Here is a 22796-nt window from a genome sequence, read left to right as displayed (position 1 = left end):
TCCCAGTGCTCCACGACCTGTGGGAATGGGACCCGGAGGCGCCCTGTTGAGTGCAGCCACAGCACGGGGAGGGGTTGTGACCCCGCAGAGAGGCCCAGCGAGGAGGCTCCCTGTGCCCAGCCACCCTGCCAGGACACCCACGGTGCCAACAGCCACGGTGCCAGCACCCACAGTGCCAGCACCGACGGGTCTGGCAGCGGCTCCTCCAGCAGGGAGGTGTTCAATGACATCCATTACATCCCCAGCAACCACATCACGAAATTTAACCCCCTCATCCCACACGTCCCCGAGTCCAACGATGTCAATGTGATCCCTGAGGAGGACTTCCCAGCCAGCAAGGGAAACGTCTTTGTGGATGATTTTTACTATGATTATAATTTTATCAACTTCCACGAGGATCTGTCCTACTACCCCTTCACAGAGAAGGAGACCAAAGGTGAGGAGGCAAAGCCAGAGCTGAGCAACAACGACGTGGAGGGGCCCTGGGAGATGCCCACTGCTGTCCTGCTCACCACCGAGCTGGGAGGAGACAGCGAGCACCATCTGGGCACCAAAGCCTCTGCTCCTGTGGATGAGGGGGAGATGGAGCCTGGGGATTTAGCCAGCAATGACTTCCTGAGCGTGGTCCCCGAGGATGCAGGATCAGCCACTCCCAAGTACACCATGCCAGGGTTCATGGGTGAGGAGGAGGACACAATGCTGGTGCCCCGTTCTGAGGACCACCCACCCACCCAGAGCACCACGAGTCACAGCTCTGCCAACAGCCACGACCACCCGGCCCTGGATGAGCCCCACGGGGCTGTGCTGACCAGGACAGGTCCAGGGCAGGATGCTCCAGCCCGTGGCTTCGCTTCCTGGGGTCCCCACCCAGCTGATCTCCCCCCTCTGCTCCCCACAGCCTGGGGCAGTGCCAGAGTGGATGTATTTGACATTCCTGGAGCACCAGGGAGTCATGGCAAGGGCCGTGCGGGCACAGCGGGGCCGGGGCACCCCGGCAGGGAGGGGCATGGCAGGGCCATGTCTGTGGGGACAGGCCACGAGGACTCCAGGGAAACAGGTTCTGTCCCCACTGGTGACACCAACCGTGACACCACGGAGCAGGACGGGGGGGCAGAAGTGCCAGGGTGGGTGGTGGGCACACAGGCAGTGTCAGTGGATGGCAATGATGAGCATCCCCGTGGGACAGAGAGGGCAGATCTTTCCTTTCCCACCCTGCAGGGACCGGGGTGGGAGATGGGATGGAGTGCTGGCAGCACCCATCCTGCTGTGAGTCCCTCTGCCGTGGGTGCTGCCGGGGGTCCCAGGGGGCAGGCAGGGCCCCAACCAGAGCTCCACACCCCCACATCCCTGAGCTCAGCCCCCTGGGTGGCCACTACAGCTCTTCCCACAGCAGTGTCCTTGTCCTCTGCCGTGCTCGGACCAGCCACTCAGCTCAGCTCCAGCAGCCTCAGCCAGCAGGATGCCCTGGCCCCAGCCATGCCCACGGCCCCAGCCATGCCCACGGCCCCAGCTCACAGCCCAGCTGCACACCCAGCAGGAGCATCCCCCTCTGAGGCCCCCCCGGAATGGTGGACCCTGGGGATGTCCCACCATCCACCCCGTGCTGAACAGACCTCCCACGGGACCCCACTCAGCATCACCGTGCCAGGGGAACCCTGGGCACCCCCAGGGACATTTGCCTTCAGTGACGAGGGGCACAAGTGGTCCCAGCCCTCCCCGGCCCCCCCACCGCTCTGGGAGGAGAGGATGGAGGAGGAGGAGGCGGCAGCTTTGCTTCCACCATCAACCACCGCAGCAGCCACTGCCATGCCCAGCTGGGAAGTTGGGAACTGGAGTGAGGTAGGTGCTGAGTCCCATTAACATGGGATGGGGCAGGGGGGAAGGTTTTCCCTGAGCGCTGCCTGGCGTGGGACTGCTCCTCTTCCCACATCATCCCAGAGCCCTGCCCAGTTTAACCAGCACCGCTCCCATCACCCGTGGAGGAGCTGAGTCCGCAGGGACCTTTCTGCTGGCCCACCCTGCCCCATCCTCAGCCAGGTCCATCTGGGGGGTGGGTGCCAGGTGCAGAGGAGCAGGTTGCCCCTGTGTTGCAGTGCTCGGCCACGTGCGGTGTGGGCGCGATCTGGAGGAGCGTGCGCTGCAGCAGCGGCAGCGACGACGGCTGTGCCCCGGCCAACAGACCCGTCCCGGCCCGGAGGTGCTCCCTGAGACCCTGCTCCTCGTGGCGTGTGGGCAACTGGAGCAAGGTATGCAGGGAGGGAGGACCCAAAAACCCCTCGGGGCAAGGCAGGTGTGGGGTCATTGCTGCTCTCGTGGGGGGCTCTTGCCCCATGGCTCGCAAAGGCAGAGGGTGAGAGTTTGCCCTTGCCACAGAGTTCAAACCACTTCATCCCACGATATTTCCATTTTTCCTGCTCTTGGGCCAGGAATTTGCAAAAGCTAAGTAAGAAGTGGTTTGAAAGGTCAGGTTGGGTGGGGTCCTGGACAGCCTGGCCCTTCCCCAGCGTGATGCTCGTGTCCTTTCCCAGTGCTCCAAGAACTGTGGTGAGGGCACGAAGGTTCGGGATGTTCACTGTGTCGACACCAGAGACCAGCGGCTGCTGCGGCCCTTCCACTGCCAGGCTGTGCTCCACAAACCCCCAGCACGGCTGCCCTGCCACAACCCACACTGCCTGGACTGGTACACGTCCTCCTGGAGAGAGGTAGGGGCTGGGCAGGGGGCTGAGCAAATCCCACCCCATGCCATGAGCTGGGATACCTCCCACTATCCCAGGTTGCTCCAAGCCCCATCCAACCTGACCTTGGACACTTCCAGGGATCCAGGGGCAGCCACAGCTTCTCTGGGCAACCTGTGCCAGGGCCTGCCCACCCTCCCAGGGGAGAATTCCTTCCCAATATCCCATCTAACCCTGGAAGACATTCCCTGTGTCCTGTCCCTCCATCCCTTGTCCCCAGTCCCTCTCCAGCTCTCCTGGAGCCCCTTTAGGCCCTGCAAGGGGCTCTCAGGTCTCCCTGGAGCCTTCTCTTCTCCAGGTGAACCCCCCCAGCTCTCCCAACCAGTCCTCAGGGCAGAGGGGCTCCGGCCCTGGGATCCTGATGGAGCATTCCATGGTTTGTGTCCCGGCAGTGCTCGGAGCCGTGCGGTGGAGGGGAGCAGGAGCGGCTGGTGACGTGTCCGGAGCTCGGGCGCTGCGAGGAGACATCGCGGCCCAACACGACCCGGCCCTGCAACACACACCCCTGCACCACCTGGGTGGTGGGCTCCTGGGGGCAGGTGAGGGGCTCCTGGGGGCAGGTGAGGGGCTCCTAGGGGCAGGTGAGGGGCTCCTGGGGACAGGTGAGGGGCTCCTGGGGACAGGTGAGCGGGCACGGGCTCCCCTCCATGGGATCTGCATGAAACACGAGGAACAGGATGGGGGGAAGCCCAACCCTCCAAAGCAACTGGGGGGCTGCTGCCACAACCCCCTGCCAGGCTCTGGGGTGGCACTGGGGTGATCCTGAGGGGCACAGGGAGGGTGCCCCTGCCTTGACGGGTCCCTGCTCCCGCAGTGCTCGGCTCCCTGCGGAGGGGGCATCCAGAGGCGCCAGGTCAAGTGCATCAACACCAAGACAGGGGTGGCCGAGGAGGACAGCAGCCTGTGTGACCACGAGCCCTGGCCCGAGAGCACCCAGAAGTGCAACCCCCAGGACTGCGACAGCTCCGAGCCGGGTAAGCGAGCGGGGCCCAGGGCCCTGTGCCCGTGCTGACACTGAGGGGGGTGTCCTTAGGGGGGTTGTGCTCCCCAGGAGCTTGTGCAGCTCTTGGGATAAATGCTGAGTTCTGAGGGCACGGTGGTGATCTTGGGGATTGGTGTGGGAACCACCCAGGCTCCCAGTTAAGGACTCTTTAAGAACTGTAGGAACATGACCCATCCTGAATCCTATAAACAGGGATGGTTTTTCTAGCCAAGTTTAGCCTCATTCTTTACGTTTCTGCCCACTTTTCACTTCCCATCCCCCCGGGATGGTTTATGGGAGGACACCAGAAGTGGGGACAGACCAGCTCCACCCCATCCATTTTCCCAGGGCAGGTCATGCCCTGTGCTGTCCTGCTCCTGGGAAGGGACCCCAGGAAGTGCTGTGCAGCCAGTGCTGGTGCAGGGTGGGATGGGCTGAGTGCTGGGAGGATGAAGGGTGAGGGGCACAGGGTGCTCATGGTGCAGCCAGAGACCTGGTGGTGCTGCTGCAGCAAGGAGGGATCAGGGAGGGTGGAAAACCAGTCCGAGAAACAGTGTGGGAACTCTGTGGGGAGATGAAGGAGGTGTTTCATGCGTGGATTGTGTAAGGCTGGCTTGGCTAATCGATAATTAAGTGGGAATGTTATAACTATCTCTGAATGTCCGGAGCATCCGTCTGTCCGGGGCCGAGTGGGGACTTTACTGGCACAGATGGGGGCTGGGATGTGCTTGTCGGATGCAGACACCCCACAGCACTCCCTTGCCTTCTCCTGCCCCCTTCACTCACAGAGGTACATCCCATGGCACCAGGCAGTTCCCTGGGAGCCAGAAATCGGGGGCTGCAAGGGTTAATGGCACTTAAAGGAAAAGCATTATAAGGAGGGATTGGATGTCATTGGTATGAGCATGTCAGTCATTTATCAGCTTTATCTTTTTAATGTGTCTGTGCAAAAAAAAAAAGGCTCTTTGTCTGCCCAGAAAGTAATGTTGGCCCCTCAGGAGGTCTGCTGGACAAGGGGAGGGCTGAGAGGTGGTGCGGGTGGGCAGCAGGGCTGATGCCCAGGGTGCAGGAGCTGGATCCATGGCTGCTCCACAGCTCAAGGCAGGCCCCCTCTGCAGCCTGGGACACCCATTCTCCCCCTCCCAGCTCCTGTGTTTATCCCATGTCCAGCATGTTCCTCCTGACTCCTGCTGCAGGGAGGGCAGGAGCGCTGGCTTTGGTTCGCTGGGATCTGGGCACTGGCACTGCTGGCCATCGGGCTGTTTTTAGGCATTAAACAGCTCCTTCTCGGAGCCTTTGCAGGGCCGTGGGGCTCTTCAGCCTTTAGGAAATGATTAGTCAGCCTTGCTGAAGAAATGATGTGCGGTTCCGGCTATTTGTATAAAGGGAAAATTTCCGTGCCGGGCTCGGTGATGAGAGCCATGGAGCCAAGGCTGGACCAGAATAACCACTGAGATGTGTAGGAAGCACACAAATAAATGCTAAAATCCTGGATCAAAAGTGACATAAACGCTCTGGCTGCGGCCCAGGGCAGGAAACGCCTCTTGGAAATACAAAACGTTTCCAGCCAAAGCATGAAGGGGAACAAAACTTTCACATGGCAGGAAATCCCAGATGTGTAAATCCACAGGCTCCCAGAAAGGCATGAGCGTAACTGCAGCCCTTTCCTGTGTTTTAAAGGATCTTTACTGCACAAGATGGATGCAGGCTGGAGCGATCCGTGTTCTCCTCAGGAGCGCAAGGAGCCTCTCCCTCCTCTGGCTCGAGGTGCCCCGGTACCACGGAGCCATGGCTGGGTCTGTGAGCGGTTGTGTCCTCACTGGACACAGGAATGCCAATAACCCCAGTAGGGTTTAGATGTTCAAACCATTATCAGATGGATTTTGAGCCGGGATGGAACAAATGAAGCACAAACAAACATCTCACAGCAATCGGCTCCTCAATTAAAGGAGGCCGGGATTAATTAGAACCAGAGTCCTGTGCTTCTGCCAGGTTATAAATTAATTGAAGATTACACCAAGGTTATTTTTGAATGTGCCTGTTGCCTTCCAGCTGCAGCCAGCTGTGAGTGTGTCCTCAGATGGCTCCTGGGGAGCATCAGAGCCCGTGGGCACCCCAATGCCTCCGTGGGATGTTCCAGAGGCTGGGGACGTTTATCTGGGAAGTGTTTACAGCATCTTGGAAAGGAGCTGAGCCCCAGGCCCCACGTGAGGGCTTGGAGAAACCAGCAGCAGTTTCTCCAGCAGATCAAATAGATTTAACCCAGGAAAGCAGGAATTGCTGTGTATGGGAGGAGGAAGCCCAGGGGTGGTCACTCTGCCGGTGTGGGGTGATGGCTGTGCCAGGACAGTGGCTTTTGGGCAGACCCTGGTGATGGTGACACAGCCCTGCTTGGGACAGAGCACAGGCAGCCCCTGGGGGGCTCGTTGTGCTCATTTCATAAGATGAATCATTTCCCTCGTGCCCATCCTCTGGATCCAGCCCTGGGGGAGGTCTCTGAGCTCCCCAGGTTGGCTCCAAGCAGGTGTCAGGCAGGTGATGGGGCCAGCTCTTGGCTGTTCCACAGGTGTCTCAGCTGGGAATTCCAAAGGGATGAGGTAAAGCCTTCAGCTGGCTCAAGGACAAGTGTGTGTAACTGGTGCAGTTCCTCTGGGACCAGCACAGAGCAGGGGCTGAGCTCAGCCTGTGACCCTGGGCAGGGGTGAGGGGACACCGGGCTCGTTACCCAGGGCTGCCTGTCCTTCTGGTTGCCTCAAGATTAATTGGCAATCAAACGTTGTGTTCCTGCTTGCTCTGAGTAGGGAAATGGAATTGTTCATGGTTCTGTGTGTCGCTGAGTTGGTCCACAAGGGATCCATACGGGAAATAATTGCAGCAAATTCCAATTTTCTCTGCCATTTGAGCGTGGAAGTCCCTATCCAAGGGGCGAGGCAGGGAGGTGCTGCTGAGCAAGGCATGAGGGCAATTAATTAACTGCTAATTAACAACAGGAGTCGGTGGGAAAGGGATGCTTGGGAAAGGACTCCCTGTTTTGAATAAATGTGGGGAAAGATGTTGCCCACAGCAGGACTGACACCTGAGAACTGGGGGGGTTGTGGTTTTCTCCCAGTTTTCCCAGCTTGGTCGTGTCAGTGCAGGCAAAGCTGGCACTGGGGGTGCATCCCATGCATCCCATCATGCTGACCAGGGACCACAGGGGAGGGCACCATGGCCCTGGAGCAGGACCCTGGGATAATACTTGTTAAAATCGGCCCTGGCTTTGAGAGCATCCCGAAGGCCAGAGGTCAGCAGCCTAATTCCCTGGATTTGCTAGCTCAGCTCGAAGCTCAACCTTTCCTTGTTTTTATAGAACCTGTTCCAGGAAGTTTATTTTTCCCTAGAATAGAAGTAAAGGCTTAGGGCTGGGTGGCAGAAGCTTAAATGAAATTTAAAGCGACTTCCACGCCGACCTTAAAAAAACAACCCCCCAAAAAAGTGGGGGTTTTCACTCTCTAATGTGCTGACTTAGCCTGGATTTTTAAAGCCCTGCTTTAAGCTATTTCTTTAGCCTAAAATTTGGCACAGACTTATGGTGCGTGTGTCCAAATGAAGTGTGAGGATTATATAAAAAAATTGTTAATAGAAAAAAATAACAGTAAAAGGATTAAATGGAAATGGAAATCAGGCCCTCTCTGAAGAGCTGACAAATCAAGTGCTTATTACAGCTTCCCTTGCCCAAGACTGAATTCCAGGGAGGAATCAGGAGCCCAGCCAAGACTGTCAGACCTGAGCTTGACCCCGCACACATCCACCCTGAGACGCTGCCTCAGCCCCAACACGGATCTGGAAAAGTGATGAGAACTCAGCGGCTCCCATTGACTTCACCGAGCTCTGGAAACGTTTGGGCAAGGCTCTCAGGCACAGGGTGGGATTGCTGGGGTGTCCTGTCCTGTGCAGGGCCAGGAGTTGAGCTCAGTGATCCCTGTGGGTCTCGTCCAGTTGGGGTATTTTGTGACCCCATGAGTTCATTTTGCTTTGGACCCAGAGTCCCGCTGGGGTCTCCTGTGAGGTCAGCAGAGCCCCCAGCCAAGGGAGGTGGCTCTTCCCCACCCTGTCCAAGCCCATCCCGGCTGTTTCCACAGTAACCCCGTTCCTGTGCCGATAAGGTGGTGCACAGAGGGCAGTAACTCCCGGCAGGACGGGCTGGCTGTGCCTGGGCAGTGCAGGGACGGGAATTTCCCTCCCCTGACCCGCGGGACAGGGATCAGGAGGGAGCTGAGCCGCTGTTCCAGTCCTGGAAAGCGACCTCCCATGGTGAGCTCCAGCAGCCTGCAGGGCTCTTTCAAGGGAAGGCAGCTTGGTTGGGATCCATAAATAACTTCCTAGGAAGCTGCGATAAGTGGAGAGGGCTAAAAATACCGAGGGGCTCCTGGGGGTCTGCCTGGGCTGGGCACCCCCTGGGCAGTGATGGGGACATTCCCACCCATCCGTGGGGTGTTTTTAGCTGAGTCCCCCTCGCCCTGGGGCTTTGCTGCAGTTACATCTGAGCACACCAGCCCTGCCCCTGCCTGCTGGGAACCACCTCTCCGTTCTCCAGCTCTGCTCCTCAGTGTCACTTCCAAACCCAGCAACAACCAGCACAGCGAGTTTGTGATCCCTGGAGGGATTCAAAGGATGTGTGGATGTGGCACATGGGGACGTGGTGGCCTTGGCAGTGCTGGGGGGATGACTGGACTCAATGGTCTTGCAGTGATTCTGGGATTCTGAGTCTGTAAATCCCATGGGAAGCACAGATTGGGCAGGGGGGTTGCCCGGTGGCGAGGAGGAAATGAATTACCAAATCCTGTGCATGGGGACAGCTGGGATCAGTGGGCTGGAGCTGGGTAACAGGGTGTTTTAAGGTGCAGCTTGGCTGGTCCACCCCAGTATTGCCATCACCAGCCATGGGGGATTCTCCAGGGAGATTCCCTGGCCCTTGCTGGGCTGTACAGAGGTTTCTTATCCACTCTGCTCAACCAGCAGGAAAGATCCACATTGTCCCGGGCCCTGGGGGTTGGAGCAAGCCCCCGGGCTGGGGGTGATGTGAAGTGGGGATCCACTGGGTCCCGCTGTGTTGGCAGCAGTTGGATCCAATGGCATGGGTGATCAATGGCTTTGGGGGGACAGGGACACTCCTGCCAGGCACAGAGAGCTGCAGCTCGGGAGGAAGAGAGGAAATACCTCAGCTGAAATAGAAAATTAATTTTAGAGCAGTGGAGTGACCTCCTCACTGCTGGGCTGGGGGAGGGGGCTGTGACTGAAATCCCAAATGGGGGGAAAAGCCTGTGCTCTGCATCTGCCGCTGGGGTCGGCTCATCCCGTGGGAATCGGGGCAGCAGCCGTTCCCTCGGCACAGCCTTTGTTCCCAGGGGGGACATGGCGAGGGGCAGTGGTCAGTGAGGGCTCCCCTGGCTTGGTCCTGGTGATTCCTGAGCACAGAAGTGTCCTGGGAAAGAGAAAAGCCCCAGTTCTGCCCCTGCTCAGTGTGGTCCTGCTGGAGGGTGCCCGGGGAGGGGCAGTGGGAGGGGACCGGGGGGTGCCAGCCCAGGGGAGCATCAGCTCTGCCCTTTTCCAGAGAAAAGCTGTCATTTATTTAAGTTATTTGTACAGGGGGCAAAATCAGACAGAGCTGATGTAATTTAAGCGAGTCTTGCCCAACTGGGTGACATGCTGCAGGCTCAGGGAGGCGAGTGCTTGTGTGGAGATACAGCAGAAAGGGAGGAAATTAAAATGAAAGCAGCTTTATACCCATATAAACGACGTGTGTTTGGTGATGGGTCTCTGCTGCTGGGGCTGAGTTGAGGTGCAGCCTGGCTGGGCCTGGCATGGCTGGTGGTGGAGCTGGGAGCTGCTGATGGTGCAGGAGAGGGCTGTCCCCTCCTTGCCACATTCCCACACCATCCCATGGGGTGTACGGCCCATGCTGGCCCGTGGGATGCACAGGGAGGCAGGTGAGAGGGTGTTTTGGGGTGGTGGGATGTTCCACCCTCTCACACCCCAAGGACAAGGTCTCTTTGAGGCAGCACTCGAGTCTCCCCCTCTGTGAACCCAGCTCCTCCCAACCTGGCCCTCCTGGTCCTGGACTGGGATCTGTGATTTCCAGACTGTTTCCAGAGAGGAAACAGCTCCTGCAAAGTTTGCTCAGCCCGTGGGTGACTCAGTGGGGTGGCCAGGCTGTGGCTGTGGGTGACTCAGTGGGGTGGCCCCGCTGTGGCCACCACAGCTGCTGCCCGGGCACTGCCCCCCCAGCAGAGCCAGGGGCTGGCACTGAAGCAGCAGTTCCCAAAACAAAGCCTGTCCTTGGAGCAGCAGCAGAGTTGTTTTGGGGTCTGCAGGACACCTGCAGGAAGCGAACCAGCTGATGCAGGTTCTTGAAATAACCTAAACAATGCCCAGAAAAAGGAATTCTGGCCTTTCTGCTGCTCTGCTGGCTCTGGGGGGGTTTGGGGACGGGGAGGAGGTGTCAGTGTGGGGAGGTTTGTGTCCCTGGACCTCAGCCCTGCTCCCTGGGAATGATGCTGCCCTGGGAGGATGCTGTGGAGCTGCAGGGAGCAGCACAGGTGTTGTTGATGCTGGGAATAAGGAATACTGAGGTGCAGGTGGGCTCTGGGTTTGGGGAGCTCTGTCTGTGTCTGTGCCAGCCCCCACAGAATCCCCGAGTGGGTTGGGTTGGGAGGGACCTTAAAGACCGTCTCTTTCCAACTCTTGCCACGTACAGGGAGATTTTCACATCGACACCTGCCAACGCGGCGACACCGGCACTGACACTGTCCTTGTCCCCTCCCTCCCCTCCAGGTGTGCCCTGCGAGCGCGACCGCCTGACCTTCGGCTTCTGCCAGACCCTGCGGCTGCTGGGCCGGTGCCACCTGCCCACGGTGCATCTGCAGTGCTGCCGGAGCTGCCGCCGGCAGGGCCTGCCCGGCCGGGACCGCGGGGACGAGCGGCTCTCCCGGAGGTGACAGGAGCGGTGCCAGGCCCGGGGCAGCTCCCGGGGGCTCCCGGGCACGGCCGGGACGGGCGGCTCTGCCTCGTTCCGGGGCAGCCCCGGTTTCTTTAGCTGTGCTACTCTGTAACGGTGCTCAAACCATCGGATCAGGGAGGTCTGGGGTCGCGGTCACTGCCCTGGGTGCCCGGCGGGGGAGCATTTTGGGGAAGGGGACCGAACGCAGCAGTAATTCGGGGGACACCTCCCAGAAATGCTTATGGTGCTATCTTTGACCTTTTCAGCCTCTTGAAGGTGTTGGCTGGCCAGCACGAACCTTGACTTTTTTTACTGTTTTTGTATCTCTGGAGCGAGCATCCCGCATCCCACCGGCTCCGCCGACCCTCTGGGGTAGGGATTCTTTTTTTCCTTGAGGGACTTGAAGCTGGCAACCCATTCCTGTAATTTTCATTAAAATGTTTACGAAGCTAAGTACATTTAATGTAAGAAGTGGAGACAGGGCAGAGGAGTCGAGTTTTGGCCTCAGTCAGGGCTGTGCTGGGCTCCACACCCCGTGTCCCCACTGCTGGCTTCCTCTGCCAGAGCCACTGCCTGTGTCACTCTGGAGCAGAGGGGATCATCAGGGACACCAAGGTTTGGAGTCCAGCAGCACATTCCCTTGCATGTACTTGGGAAGCAGAGGGAAGCTGCTCTGGCCGTGGTGGTGAGCAGCTCATCCCCTGCCTCGTGGGCAGCCGAGTGCTAACCCCTGGATTTTTGTATGTGTAGCAGTGTAATGGTTGGTTAAGGTGTTCTCCTGTGTTCTTACAAGCTAAACCCCTTTTTCCCTGCTTATCTAGAGTCTCCTCTCTTAAGGTTAGCTGATTTTTAACTAGAATATCCAGCACCGTATGAGGTACAGCTCCTTTCCCGGAGCGGCGTGTGGGAATCCCTCCCTGTCCTGGGAAGGGTTTGCTGGTAGGTTAGTCCCTGGAGAAGGGCAGGAGCATTCAGGTAGGAATTCCTTCCCCTATTACTCTTCAGGCTGTGGAGGATGCCCAAAAGCTGGGGGATCATGAGGGTGACTCACCTGGCTGGACCCATCCTGGGTCACAGCTCCAGGTGCGTTTCCTCACTTGTCAGGAGCAACAATCAGTCCCTAAACGGGAAATTCCTGTATGAGCTCTGTATGTAAAGCACACCCATGACTTCGCCAGCTGTGTTGTGTTCCTCTCCAACATGGTGTAAATTTTTCATGTTCCAGGAGCCTGTGTTCAGTCCTGGTTTCCCCCTCCCCACTCCCTCCACCCGCGCTTCCGTCCCCTCCCAGGTTTGCGAAGGGACAACCCCTGTGCTGGGGCCTCATGGCCACAGCTCACCAGTGTGTTAAATTAAACAGTTACTGAAGGAAACAGGTGGGTTTCACAGTTTCTCTTCCTTGGGGAATTTTGAGGGAGTTTTCAGTTGGTTGGAGGTGGTTTTGGCCCTGGCAGCAGGAAGGGGGATCTGTTTGCATCTGAAAATCATTTCCACTGGCCCTTTGCAACTGGGATTTGTTGATTAAAACGTGAACTGGGTCAATGGGGTGAATCAGTTCTGCAAATCAGTTCATTCCAGGGGTACCCAGCCAGGTGAGCCCCTCCTGCAGTGCCTGTCCATGTGCAGGGGCCCATCCACAGCCAGGATGAGGGCACAGGATGATCCCTCCCGTGGGAGACTCAGCCAAACCACTGCACCAGTGCATGGCACAGCCCAGTGCCCACCAGCACCTCGTGTCCCACCAGCACCTCGTGTCCCACCAGCACCTCGAGTCCCACCAGCACCTCGTGTCCCTGTGGTCCTGACAGGGCTGTGTCTCTTTGGCACAGGGAACTGCAGCAGCCAGGGGGAACCTTTTCCTTTCAACCCCAAATCCTTTCCTTCTCAACCCCAAATCCTTTCCTTCTCAACCCCAAATCCTTTCCTTTCCAACCCCAACTCCTGTGTGTCTCCAGAAGGGCTGACCCTGCCGTGCTGGGAGCCCTGGGGTTTGCTGTGACCTCCAGCTGTCACAACACAGCCCTGGGCCGGGTGTCCCTCTGGGAAGGGCTGAGCCTGTTCCCAAGCTCAGACTGGGAGCAGCAGGGTTGGATTTGATGCAAACCAAAAGCACAGCACCCTGAACCCGGCAGTGCCAGCCTGTGGAGGTGTCAGGTGGGCACTGAGGCTGGAGGAGTTTGGATCATACTGTGGGAGTCTGTCGGAGGGGCATTTTGTCTAATTTGTAGCCACATAACAAGCCAGGCCTCCCAGCAGCACAGAAACTGCATTATCAGTGATGATAACATGTCTTGCTTTATTTTCTTTCAATGAGATGCTTACAGGGAGTCTCTCTGGAGAGAGGCTCTTCACAAGGGCCTGGAGTGACAGGACAAGGGGGAATGGCTTCCCACTGACAGAGGGGAGGGTTAGATGGGATGTAGAAATGCCTTTTTTCTTCTTTTAAAGATACTTTTATTGTCTCAACAGAAGCAGGATGTTATTCAGACACAGCTGTTGCAGTGGGGGGAAAGGGAAGGAGGAAAGGGCTTATGGATCAAATGATGTTTGAAATAGGGTCATGGAATGGTTTGGGTTGGAGGGACCTTAAGGATCATCTTGTTCTACCCCTTGCCATGGGCAGGGACACCTCCCACCAGCCCAGGTTGCTCCAAGCCCCGTCCAGCCTGGCCTGGGACACTTCCAGGGATCCAGGGGCAGCCACAGCTTCTCTGGGCAACCTGTGCCAGGGCCTGCCCACTCTCCCAGCCAGGAATTCCTTCCCAAGATGCTATCTAACCCTGCTCTCTGGCAGTGAGAAGCCATTCCCCCTTGTCCTGTCACTCCCTTCCCTCCCTAAACATTCCAGGGTTCCGTGATCTCCTGAAAGGTTCTCTGAGAGGAGTCAGAGGCTTCTGGCTTCAGATCAGAAATCAGATCTCCCTTGGTCACCTCCAGGCATTTCCATCCTGGAGACAGGAAGGAAGGGAGCTCACTAGTTGGGAAGCAGGAGGCGCTCATGGAGGAGCTTGTTTGTGTCTGGGATTCACAGGAACACTTGAAGCGCTTCCGCGGCTCCGGGGGCAGTCGGGTCTCCCTGGCAGAGCACCTGTGGTTTGCAGCTCTCAGACCTCACCAAGTGCTTCTGTCTGGCCCAGATGGTCTCATCTGGAGGATCTGAATTCCCAGAGAGCCAGAGGGGTCATCAGTCCTTCATCAGCTGCAAGGATGAGGGAGAGGACCCTGGTCCTGCCAGTGACCTGAGCACGTGGGGAGGCAGCGAGTCCAGTGGGACCAGGAATAGCTCCCAGCTGCCATCTGTGCTCTATAACAGGGAACAGGTAGGAATAAGAGATGGGTTTGTGTTCTCCTGGTCTTAAAACCTCCTTGTGCCACACACAAAGGCTTCACACAAAGGCACAACCCCGAGGGTCAGCGAAGCCAGGACAGCAAGCAGAGAATTTGAAGAATTTTGCTGGTTTATCTGTTTTTTTGGCTTTTAATTGGAAGCTGCTCCAGGTGGGAACAGCCTCCATCCAACCCCTTTGGTCCCAGCCAGTGCTCCAGCAGGTCATGGCCACCCCAGGACTGCCCATTGCAGAGGGACATTCCCAGAGGGAAGTAAAGCAGCAGAAAATAGGAGGAGGGAAGGAAGGGGAGGGAAATGAGCTGCCTGGCTCCTCAGCTGGTACCAAGGCACAGCCTGTTTGCTCACCCAGAGCAGCCCTTTCTGTTGGGAAAGGAAATAAAGCTGTTTCACATGTGCTGAAGGAGGGGAGGGAGGATCTGCAGCCCCCACTCCCCCAGCCCCAGACCTGCATCTGCACTTGAGGGAAGGCTCAGCGGGCTGCTGTAAATATTTAGTAGTATCTATGGGCTAAAAATAGCTCTGTCTCTACATGCAGCAGCTCCATTGCCATCTCTGGTGAGTAATAGTTACAGCCCCGTGTAAAGTGTTTGCAGAGGAGCCCCAGGAGCCCCTCACACAGCCCTGCTGTGGGGGAGACCCCTGGATGTGGGATTCAGCCCCTCCACCTCTGGGTTTGCTGCTCCTTTGCAAGGGCTCAGCCTGGGGATCTGGGGTTGTAAACGGGATTTTAAACCTTTTGTTCCAGAGGCTGCTGTGAATCCCTTTGCCTGTCAGGGGAGCCCAGCAAAGGGCTAGAAGGATGCTGCTGCTCTTCCTGGGGGAGTTGGAGGGGGAGAATGGTCTGTCTTTGTGTTTGTGCTGATGTTTGAGGCAAGCCAGGAGCTAACCCTGCGCTTGGAACACTCCCCTCTCTGCAGGGTGATGTGATGGGGATAGAGGTGCCCACCACTGTCTGCCCTGGCTGAGATCCTCGCAGCTCCACGTGCTGGGGGGTTCCCTGGGTCTCCGCTTCCTTCCACATCCCTGCAGGCACTTCCCGGGTTCCCTCCGGAGGGGTGAACCCCCCCGGTGCCCACATTCCTGCTGGGACACCCTGCGATGGGCAGAGGGGAGAGCGCTGAGTCCGCACAGCTCGGGACATGCCGGGGTTCTGGGGTTGGGGGAGCCCGGGCGGGGCCGGTGCTGTTCCCCCGCTCAGCGCTGTGCTGCGGGTTCCTGCCGCCCTCTGCAGTTGTTCCTGCTCGCTGGAAATGCAGAACGAGCCATCTGAAGGGGCGATTTTGCTGGTGGTGACACAAGGGAGGTGACATTTGTGTGTCTTCCCGGGTTTGGAGGGACATCCCGAGCTCCTGAGCCCCCTCAAATCCTGCCCGACAGACCCCTCCTGGAGCTGTTCCCGGCTCAGGGTGACCTGCTCCTGGATGTGTCTCTGGCACCCAGGTGATGGTGTCACCCCCGCGGTGTCCCCAACCCCCTGTGGCAGCAAAGCCTCTGCCCACCCCTGTCTGTGGGGCAGCAACGGGGATGGACAAGGATCCCAACCCCAGTTTTAATGGAAATGCTGGAAAGTGCAGCAGCTCCTGGGGAGTCACCTCCCTGTGCCCCCAGCAGGGACCCGTTCCCTGAGGAACTGGGAATATTCCTGAGTTTAGACCTGCTTTTGGGGCAGATCCATGTTCCCCAAATTGCTGGGATTCCCTGAGTTTAGACCTGCTTTTGGGGGCAGATCCATTGCTGGGATTCCCAGGCTCTGAAGAAGGACATTTGACCTCTGTGCTCCAGCACAAAGCCCTTGGAACTGGTGATCCCAAGGCACTGCAGAACCAGGGCAAGGCCTCTTATGGTCACCAGACCACCCCATTCCCAATTCCCCAAGCCTTTGTCTGAGCTGGGAATGCCATTCTGGTGGAGCAGGCAGAGCTGTGCACAGGCACCAGGCACCTCATCCAATATATCCACATATCTCGTGGTCACAGGACCCACAAACCCTCCTTGCTGGCTCAGATATCAGCATTTCTGAGGAGAAAATATCATCCCCCGTGCTGGACAGGAGGAAGGAAAGCAGATTCCAGGAAAACAGCCAACAGATAACGCAGTTCCTGCTCTCCAGGGCATTGAACTCCCTGCAGTTCACCTGCCTGGAAGCCTCCCCAGCAGGGGTTGGGTGCAGGACACGTGTCCCCCCTGTCCTGGCACAGGGACAAACATCTGTCCCTCCCCTCTGGACTCACAAAGCTGGACAAGCTGCCAGGGCAGGGAAATTCCCTGTACAGGGACTCCTGGGGAGAGAAAAGTGGAAAGAAGCGCCTTGGATCTACTAAATTAAAAAACAAGTTTGCTTTTCCTGGATTGCTTTGTTTTCCACCAAGGTGACGGGTCTTGGTCTGATAAAGCCCTTCCCTGGCAGTTTTCCAGGTGTGACAGGGACAATTCCTGCCTGAATCCTCTCCTGTTCTTTCTCCATGGGGTTTTCACTCTTGGTCCCAATTAATTACTCCAAATGTTTCCTAAAGCCTGAGTTGGAATGACTCTTTGTTTCACCCTCTGCCAGCCCCAGGAGCTCTTGCTCTGGACAGGCTGTTCCTGGGACATTTGTACCCTCAGGAACACGGATCCGGTGAAATGCCGTGGACACACAGCAGAGATGGTCTCAAAAATGGCATTGTATCCCTGAAATGAGGGTTTGCCACACATGCTGGCCTGGTTGGACCTCAGCTGTTCAGTGTTTCCAGAAAATTGCATCTTTTGATCGTCAAAGCAATCCAGAAAACCCCCATTTCAGTTGTTTTAGGATTTTAAACCAGACCTGGGCTTCTCAAGGAGCTCAGTTCAGCAATGAGAGTACAAAGGGGTTTGAAATTCAGCTAAAATTTAATAGAAGCTGAGTAACTGAAGTTAAGAAAAGCAATTTTCCACGTGTGTTGGAACTGAGAGTTCTACAGCTGGGCAGAAATCTGTGGAAAAGTGGGATTGTTCTCTCCCCCACCCTTTCCCCCCCTTTTTAATGCCTTTTTTAGGGTAATTTGGCCCTGGGATGGGGCAGGGGAGGAGCCCTTGCTGGCACAGCTGTGCCATGGGGCAGTTCCCTGCTTTCCAAAGAGAAACATGCCCCTGTTTATAATGCTGGGGTCCAGTCCAGCATTCCATGCCTCCAGGAAGGCTTTATGGGGATTATTAAAATGGTTACAAATCCCTGAAATCAAACCAGATGTTTGCACTGAGCTCCAAGGATTTCTCACCCTTGAACCAAACACAAGGGACTCAGTTCCCAAAATCCCTCGAGAGCCACTGCAGCACATCCTGGACTTCACTGCCCCTGGGAGAAGGGCAGCTGGGAGGGCAATGCTTGCCTGATTCCCCAGGGAAAGGTAAATCCACGGGCAGATCCACGGCTGCAGTGGGAACAATCCCTGAGGAACTTCTGCAGGGAGGAACCTGTGGCAGCTGGAAACGTTGTGGATGCTCCAGGTAAGATCAGGGAGGGAGCAGCACCAAGGAACAGGGAACCCCAAAAGGAACAGGGCCGTGGGAAGCAGAGGAATGAAGGGCTGTGGGACTCTCTCACCTTCCACACCGCAGGTAACTCACCAGAAAAAGCAGGATCAAAGTGACAAGATCTTGGCCACAGGGAAATTTTACCCCCAGGGTGGTTATAAAGCAAAGCCATCAGAATTAGAAATGTATTTAAGGGGGGAAAACAGCCCAAATATTTAGCAGGAATAGTGTCCCAGTGAAAATCTCTCTGTTCTAGTCCAGTCTCTTGGCTCCAAATAATTTTTCTGTATTAATTTCAGCTTTAATGTGTTTGTTGAAGTTGAATAAAATGAAGAAGGGAATCTTTCGTTCTCTAACAGAAGTCTAAACTTAAGCTTAAAGAAAAAAACCAACAATTCAGAACCCAGAAAGCAGCATTTCATTACAAGAATCTGCTTTATTTTTTTACAGTGTAGTAACTGAAACAATGTAGAAATTTAACTTGCAAAACTGTATTTATATCACAATGTCTCTCAGAAGGCAATGCAGACATGTTGCTTTTTATCACCAAATATTCCTCTGGACACCAGAAATTCCAAGCCCTCAGCGCTATACCCTTCATTTAGAGACTGATTCCTCATAATTTAAATCTATCTTATAAAACAATTTCTTTTTTTTTTTTTTTAGAAAAACACGTGGAAGGAAGGTACAAAGAACTCAAGTATTAAACCCAAGGCCTTGATTATTATTATTATTATTATTTCTTCTGCAGGCAAAGCTGTCCTCAGGAGCACCCCAGGGGCCCTACTCGGGCTCGGTGACGCACTGCTCCACGATCTCCCGCAGCGTCGGGTTCTCCATCGCCGCCGCCACCCGCTCCTTGTCGTTGATCTGCTTGTTGACTGCAAAACAGGCCAGCGAGAGGCAGCTCAGGGGGCTCCAGGGGCAGGGGGCACGTGGGGATGGGGGTGCTCAGGAGCAGGCAAAGGCAGAGGGTTAACAGGGAAAAGGGGAACAAGGCCAGGGGAAGCTCAGCCGCGACCAACCAGCAGGAATCGGTCGCTCCTGACACTTCCTCTAGTTTAGGGAAAAGAACTTCAGATGCTCTAATGACACGTCTCAAAATTTAGTGTGAAAATCATGGCAAATCAGGAGTCTGACTCCTCCAGGTTCAGTTGCTAAGTTACCTCACCAAAATAACCAATTTCTGCCAAAGACACCCCGTGCTCAAGCCTGGGGCACCGCTGGCAGGGGCTCTGGCAGCTCTGGGGGCAGTGCCCGGCTCTGTCAGTGCCCATGCCCTCAAGTTTCACTTCAAGCACTGGCTGAGAAACACGTGGTTTTTGTTATGAATATTTCAGGACAGCAAGCCAGTCGGTTCTTCATGTCAATTATTCAGCAGCAACTTCTTTTGCCGCAAGCACAACTTAACACCTGCAAGGACTGCGCTGAGAAACCAAACCAGCAGCCAGCCCTGGTCACAGAGCCACCACAGCTTTGGGAACAGCCTCGAGGATTGGATTTAAAGGCTTTCCCAGGGTATCAGCTCCTGGAAAGGACGGGAAGGCAGGGGAGGGAAGGACTCAACCAGCACCAACAGGCTGCAGCAGCTCATTGCCAAGCTCTCTACTCACTGTCCTCTTCGGTGGAATGTGTGCCCTCAGATATGTAGATTTCCAGCTGGAGGAGAGATCAGCAATGTTAGAAGAGTCACAACAGCTGAATTTATTCACTGCTGGAAGGAAAAGCTTGTCCAGGGCACACACAATGGATGTCACTCCTCCTGAGAAACAGGGGATCCATGGAAAGAGCTGACCCTGGACTTCACTGCTACACAGCCACAACACAGGCTCCCCGTGAGACACTGCTGACAATCTGCTCAGGGATGACACTCCCAGACAGTCTGTTCCTGCATGGAACAGATTATGGGACTGCACCTAAACCACCTCCAGCATTTACCAGGCCTGGGAAGAACAACAAACCCCCCTGACACAGGCTGGAGGGCAGGGAGGTCTCCTGAAAGGGATGTACCCAAAGGAACCAAGGGGAAGAAAAATCAGCTCCTGGCTGACAGCAGAGCAGGTCATGCCCTGCCCTGCAGGCTCTCTGCCAGAGGTTGTCTCTCATCCATGCACTTCAAAACAGGTTTCAAAGCAGGTACTCTACCTTGTGTCTGAAAGGCAAACATCTCTGAAGTTTTATTCTTAGACAAAGGCCTGTTAAAACAAAACAGAGATTTCCTTGTAAAATTCCAGGTTGAGGAGCATTTTCAGAGAATCCATATTTAACAATCAGTATAACTGACAACCTCCTTTTGTATTCTGAGCAGCACAAGCCACAGAGGGACTGAAGAATTTGTGGTTTGACCCCTTGGACGCAGCTTTTCAGGTAAGTTCACACCTGCCTGACAAGCTCGGAGGTCTCTGGTCTCTCATCACCTCCTAGAAACACTAAATAGAGACAAATTCCTCCCTTTCCAGCTTGCTTTGGCATTTTTGATAGAGCTCCCCAGCTGTCCCTGAGGCTGCAGGTGCACTGAGGGGAATGCTTGGTTTGTTTTTAATAGTTGTTTAAAAAAAATAATATAAACTATTTGGGCATAGGTACATCAGTTTCCTCATTAAACTAGAGACTTGATTTCCCTTAAATCTTCAAAACACACCAGAAGTCTTAGTTCTGATAATTAATGGTAAGACTTTCCAACCTTGGCACATTTAAACAAATCTTGTCAGAGCTCTCAGATGGGATTTTTCAGATGAAATCTCACCACAAATCATAAGGGAAAAGTAAAAAGGCAAAACAGGCCAGTGTAAATTCTCATTCAGCATAATTCCCTTCCAACTCCTGATGGTTCAGGACTTTTTTGGGGATTCCTGGATTGCATGTGGGAATTTTTGGTGTGTGGGAATGGAGAACAGCCCACAGGGAAGGGACTCAAGCATTAAGTTAAAGGTTTTTTAAATTTAAGAGCTGACCAATTTTTAATTTAACGTTGCTGAAACAAGGTGGCCAATACAAAGAAGGAATTCTGTACCACTTCCCAGGAGGTTTCTGAGAGGTTCTTTTTGAGGAGTGTCCCTGGCTGGATACAAACTGATGGGTTTCCCCTCATTTCTCTGGATCTGGGTCTGGTTTGGGGTTTTTGGTCTGTTTGCACTGCTAGCTGGGCTCTCAAGATGCAGTTCCTGGTCAAACCAACACAGCAGCACAGGGCTGACCCTGAACTAACACTGGTGTTCCTCAGCCCCCCCAGTGACCCCCCTGCTCGTGGTGTCCAAACCTCACCGATGAGAGTGGCCAAGGAGCAATGAGGTACTGTTGGTGTAAACCTGATGACGACCAGATACTCCTCCTCTCCTATCTCCTGCACCTCCACACCACCTTCTGTCACCACTTCCAGTTCTTCCAGAGTGTTTGGCTTCTCCGGGTCCCGGATGGTCCGGATTATGTCTGAAGCAGAAGGCAAGGGAGCAACAGTAAAGCAGCTTTCCAGGATTTAATGAAAGGTATTTTCACTCTCAACCACCTTCCCAGCACTGTTTGCTTTGCCCCCCTCTGGAAGGGGCAGAGCTGTAAATACCAGGGACACTTTATCTATCTCACAAATTCCTTCGGGACGGGACAAACTGAGGCGTTTGTTTTTCACTGTGGGTTTGTTTTTCATGTTCCATTAGTTCTGATTTAGTTCAGCAGCACTTCAGGGGTTCCTCTGCTCTTTCAAATCTAATTCTATATGGACAGGTGCTTTATTCTGCAGAGGTCATGGACAAGCCTGACCCTGTGCATGAACCAAAATCCTCAGGATTTGCTTCCCTGCTCAGGTTCATAACCTGAGTTATGAGCAATAACTTTTACTTAGGGCCACTGATGTTTTACAGTAGCTCTACTTAAGCCACTCAAGCTTTAAAACTGAGTTTGTTTGACATTGTGTCCTCTTTTATTCTTTTTACATCGAGCTGTGAAGTGCTGCCCAAACCCCACTCCTCAGCTCTCTGAACTAAGAGTGCCCTGAGGCTGGACAAGGTGTTTGGAATGGAACTTCCAGCAGTGCAGTCTCTCCCCACTGTACAGAAACAGTCAGTGACAGAAGTCTCGCTTTCCCTGGATCCACTGATGACCACCTTGGCAATCCTGGCCCTTCCAGGTGTGTCCAGCTGCTCCTGTCTCAGGTGAGGAAACATTCAATGGTGCCCCCAAGGCAGGGGCTGAGCTGGGCAGCGATCCAGGCCTTTCCCAGCCTCTGGGAGCATCCTCCACTCCAGAGGGGCAGGGAGACACTTCTCCCACACTCCTGGCCCGGGGTCCCCCTCACTGTGAGCACCCCTAGGGAACCCCTTCCCACCTGATTCCAATCCCCAAGCGAGCCACATAAACGTTCCTCTTGGCCCCCATGGATCACAGCCCCTCCTGCTCCCCATGGATCACAGCCCCTCCTGCTCCCCATGGATCACAGCCCCTCCAGCCCCCCGGGGACCCTGCGGGTGCTCCTCCGCTCCAAGCTCCCGGGCACGGCTCCCACCACGCGGCTGGGCAGGCAGGGAAGGACAGGGAGGGGATCGCTCCCTTCAGCCCCCCCAGGGCACAGCAGGAACCCCCCTAAAATCACCCCCAGCCCCCGCCCCACAGCCCCTCACGGCCCCGGCCCCCTGGCAGTCACCGTAGACCTCGATGGCCCTGTCGTGCTCCATGGCGCGGCTCGGGGGCGCATGGCCGGGGCTGTGGCCGGGGCTATGGCCGGGGCAGCCCCAGAGCCGGCCCAGCGCCTGCGAGAGCAGCGCCCGCAGCAGCGCCATGGCCGCGCTCCGCCATCGCCGGCCGGGGCGGGGCCAGGGGGCGGGGCCAGCAGGGATTGACCAATGGACCGGCAATGGGATGTGCTGGGCCCGCTGAGGGGGCGGGGCGAGCATGTGGACCCGCCCCCTCGCGCTGTCCTGGGTGGGAACAGAGAGACCCCCGGGACAGAGAGAGAGACCCCCGGGACAGACCCTGGGACAGAGAGAGAGACCCCCGGGACCCCCAGAGAGCCTCGGCTCGGGGGCACTGCGGGATTTGAGCAGCTTCCGTGCAACCCACAGTTCCATCCGCAACGCCGATCAAAGGAAGAGGCAGAGACAGACAATTCTTCTTAAAGACACGGGAAATTCTGCTTAAAGATAGGAAATTAAATATACAGGGAACTCTGCATACACAGCGAATCGCGCTCACAGACACGAGCGACACCGCCCCGGCCCTCGGGCCACACGAAACTACATCTCCCAGCGGGCATTGCCGCCCCGT

At 55.9% G+C, this 22796-nt stretch overlaps 2 protein-coding genes across 2 annotated transcripts in view; one reads left to right on the top strand and one right to left on the bottom strand.

The window, feature by feature from the left end:
* Positions 1 to 12059, top strand: part of ADAMTS7 (ADAM metallopeptidase with thrombospondin type 1 motif 7) — a 34802-nt gene extending 22743 nt beyond the window's left edge. The window contains exons 19-24 of the mRNA XM_027902458.1: positions 7 to 1839; positions 2094 to 2246; positions 2529 to 2702; positions 3128 to 3274; positions 3550 to 3709; positions 10531 to 12059. Of these exons, the coding sequence (XP_027758259.1) occupies positions 7 to 1839; positions 2094 to 2246; positions 2529 to 2702; positions 3128 to 3274; positions 3550 to 3709; positions 10531 to 10694 (2631 nt within the window). The 3' untranslated portion in view covers positions 10695 to 12059. The remainder of the gene's footprint in view (positions 1 to 6; positions 1840 to 2093; positions 2247 to 2528; positions 2703 to 3127; positions 3275 to 3549; positions 3710 to 10530) is intronic.
* A 5897-nt stretch (positions 12060 to 17956) lies between these two features.
* Positions 17957 to 22330, bottom strand: CIAO2A (cytosolic iron-sulfur assembly component 2A). The gene is made up of 5 exons (XM_027902455.1): positions 22177 to 22330; positions 20805 to 20969; positions 19686 to 19735; positions 19154 to 19199; positions 17957 to 18421 (listed from the first exon to the last, which is right to left on the bottom strand). Exons 1-5 carry the CDS (start codon positions 22310 to 22312, stop codon positions 18324 to 18326), a joined length of 495 nt encoding a protein of 164 aa, XP_027758256.1. The 5' UTR covers positions 22313 to 22330; the 3' UTR covers positions 17957 to 18323.
* Between the last annotated feature and the right edge of the window lie 466 nt (positions 22331 to 22796).

Source organism: Empidonax traillii, unplaced genomic scaffold (genome assembly GCF_003031625.1).
Source record: "Empidonax traillii isolate 1590-97213 ecotype Southwest subspecies unplaced genomic scaffold, ASM303162v1 scaffold876:size463933, whole genome shotgun sequence".
Taxonomy (NCBI): domain Eukaryota; kingdom Metazoa; phylum Chordata; class Aves; order Passeriformes; family Tyrannidae; genus Empidonax; species Empidonax traillii.
The sequence above is the reverse complement of the archived record's forward strand: the minus strand, read 5'-3'. Positions and strand labels throughout refer to the sequence as shown.

What these genes read in the sequence shown, in the direction of transcription:
- CIAO2A (XM_027902455.1), bottom strand. Translation starts at nt 22,312, where the DNA reads ATGGCGCTGCTGCGGGCGCTGCTCTCGCAGGCGCTGGGCCGGCTCTGG. An exon ending in CAGGGCCATCGAGGTCTACG is followed by an intron (nt 20,970 to 22,176) that starts GTGACTGCCAGG and finishes CTTCTGCTTCAG; the next exon opens with ACATAATCCGGACCATCCGG. An exon ending in ACATTCCACCGAAGAGGACA is followed by an intron (nt 18,422 to 19,153) that starts GTGAGTAGAGAG and finishes CCTGTTTTGCAG; the next exon opens with TCAACAAGCAGATCAACGAC.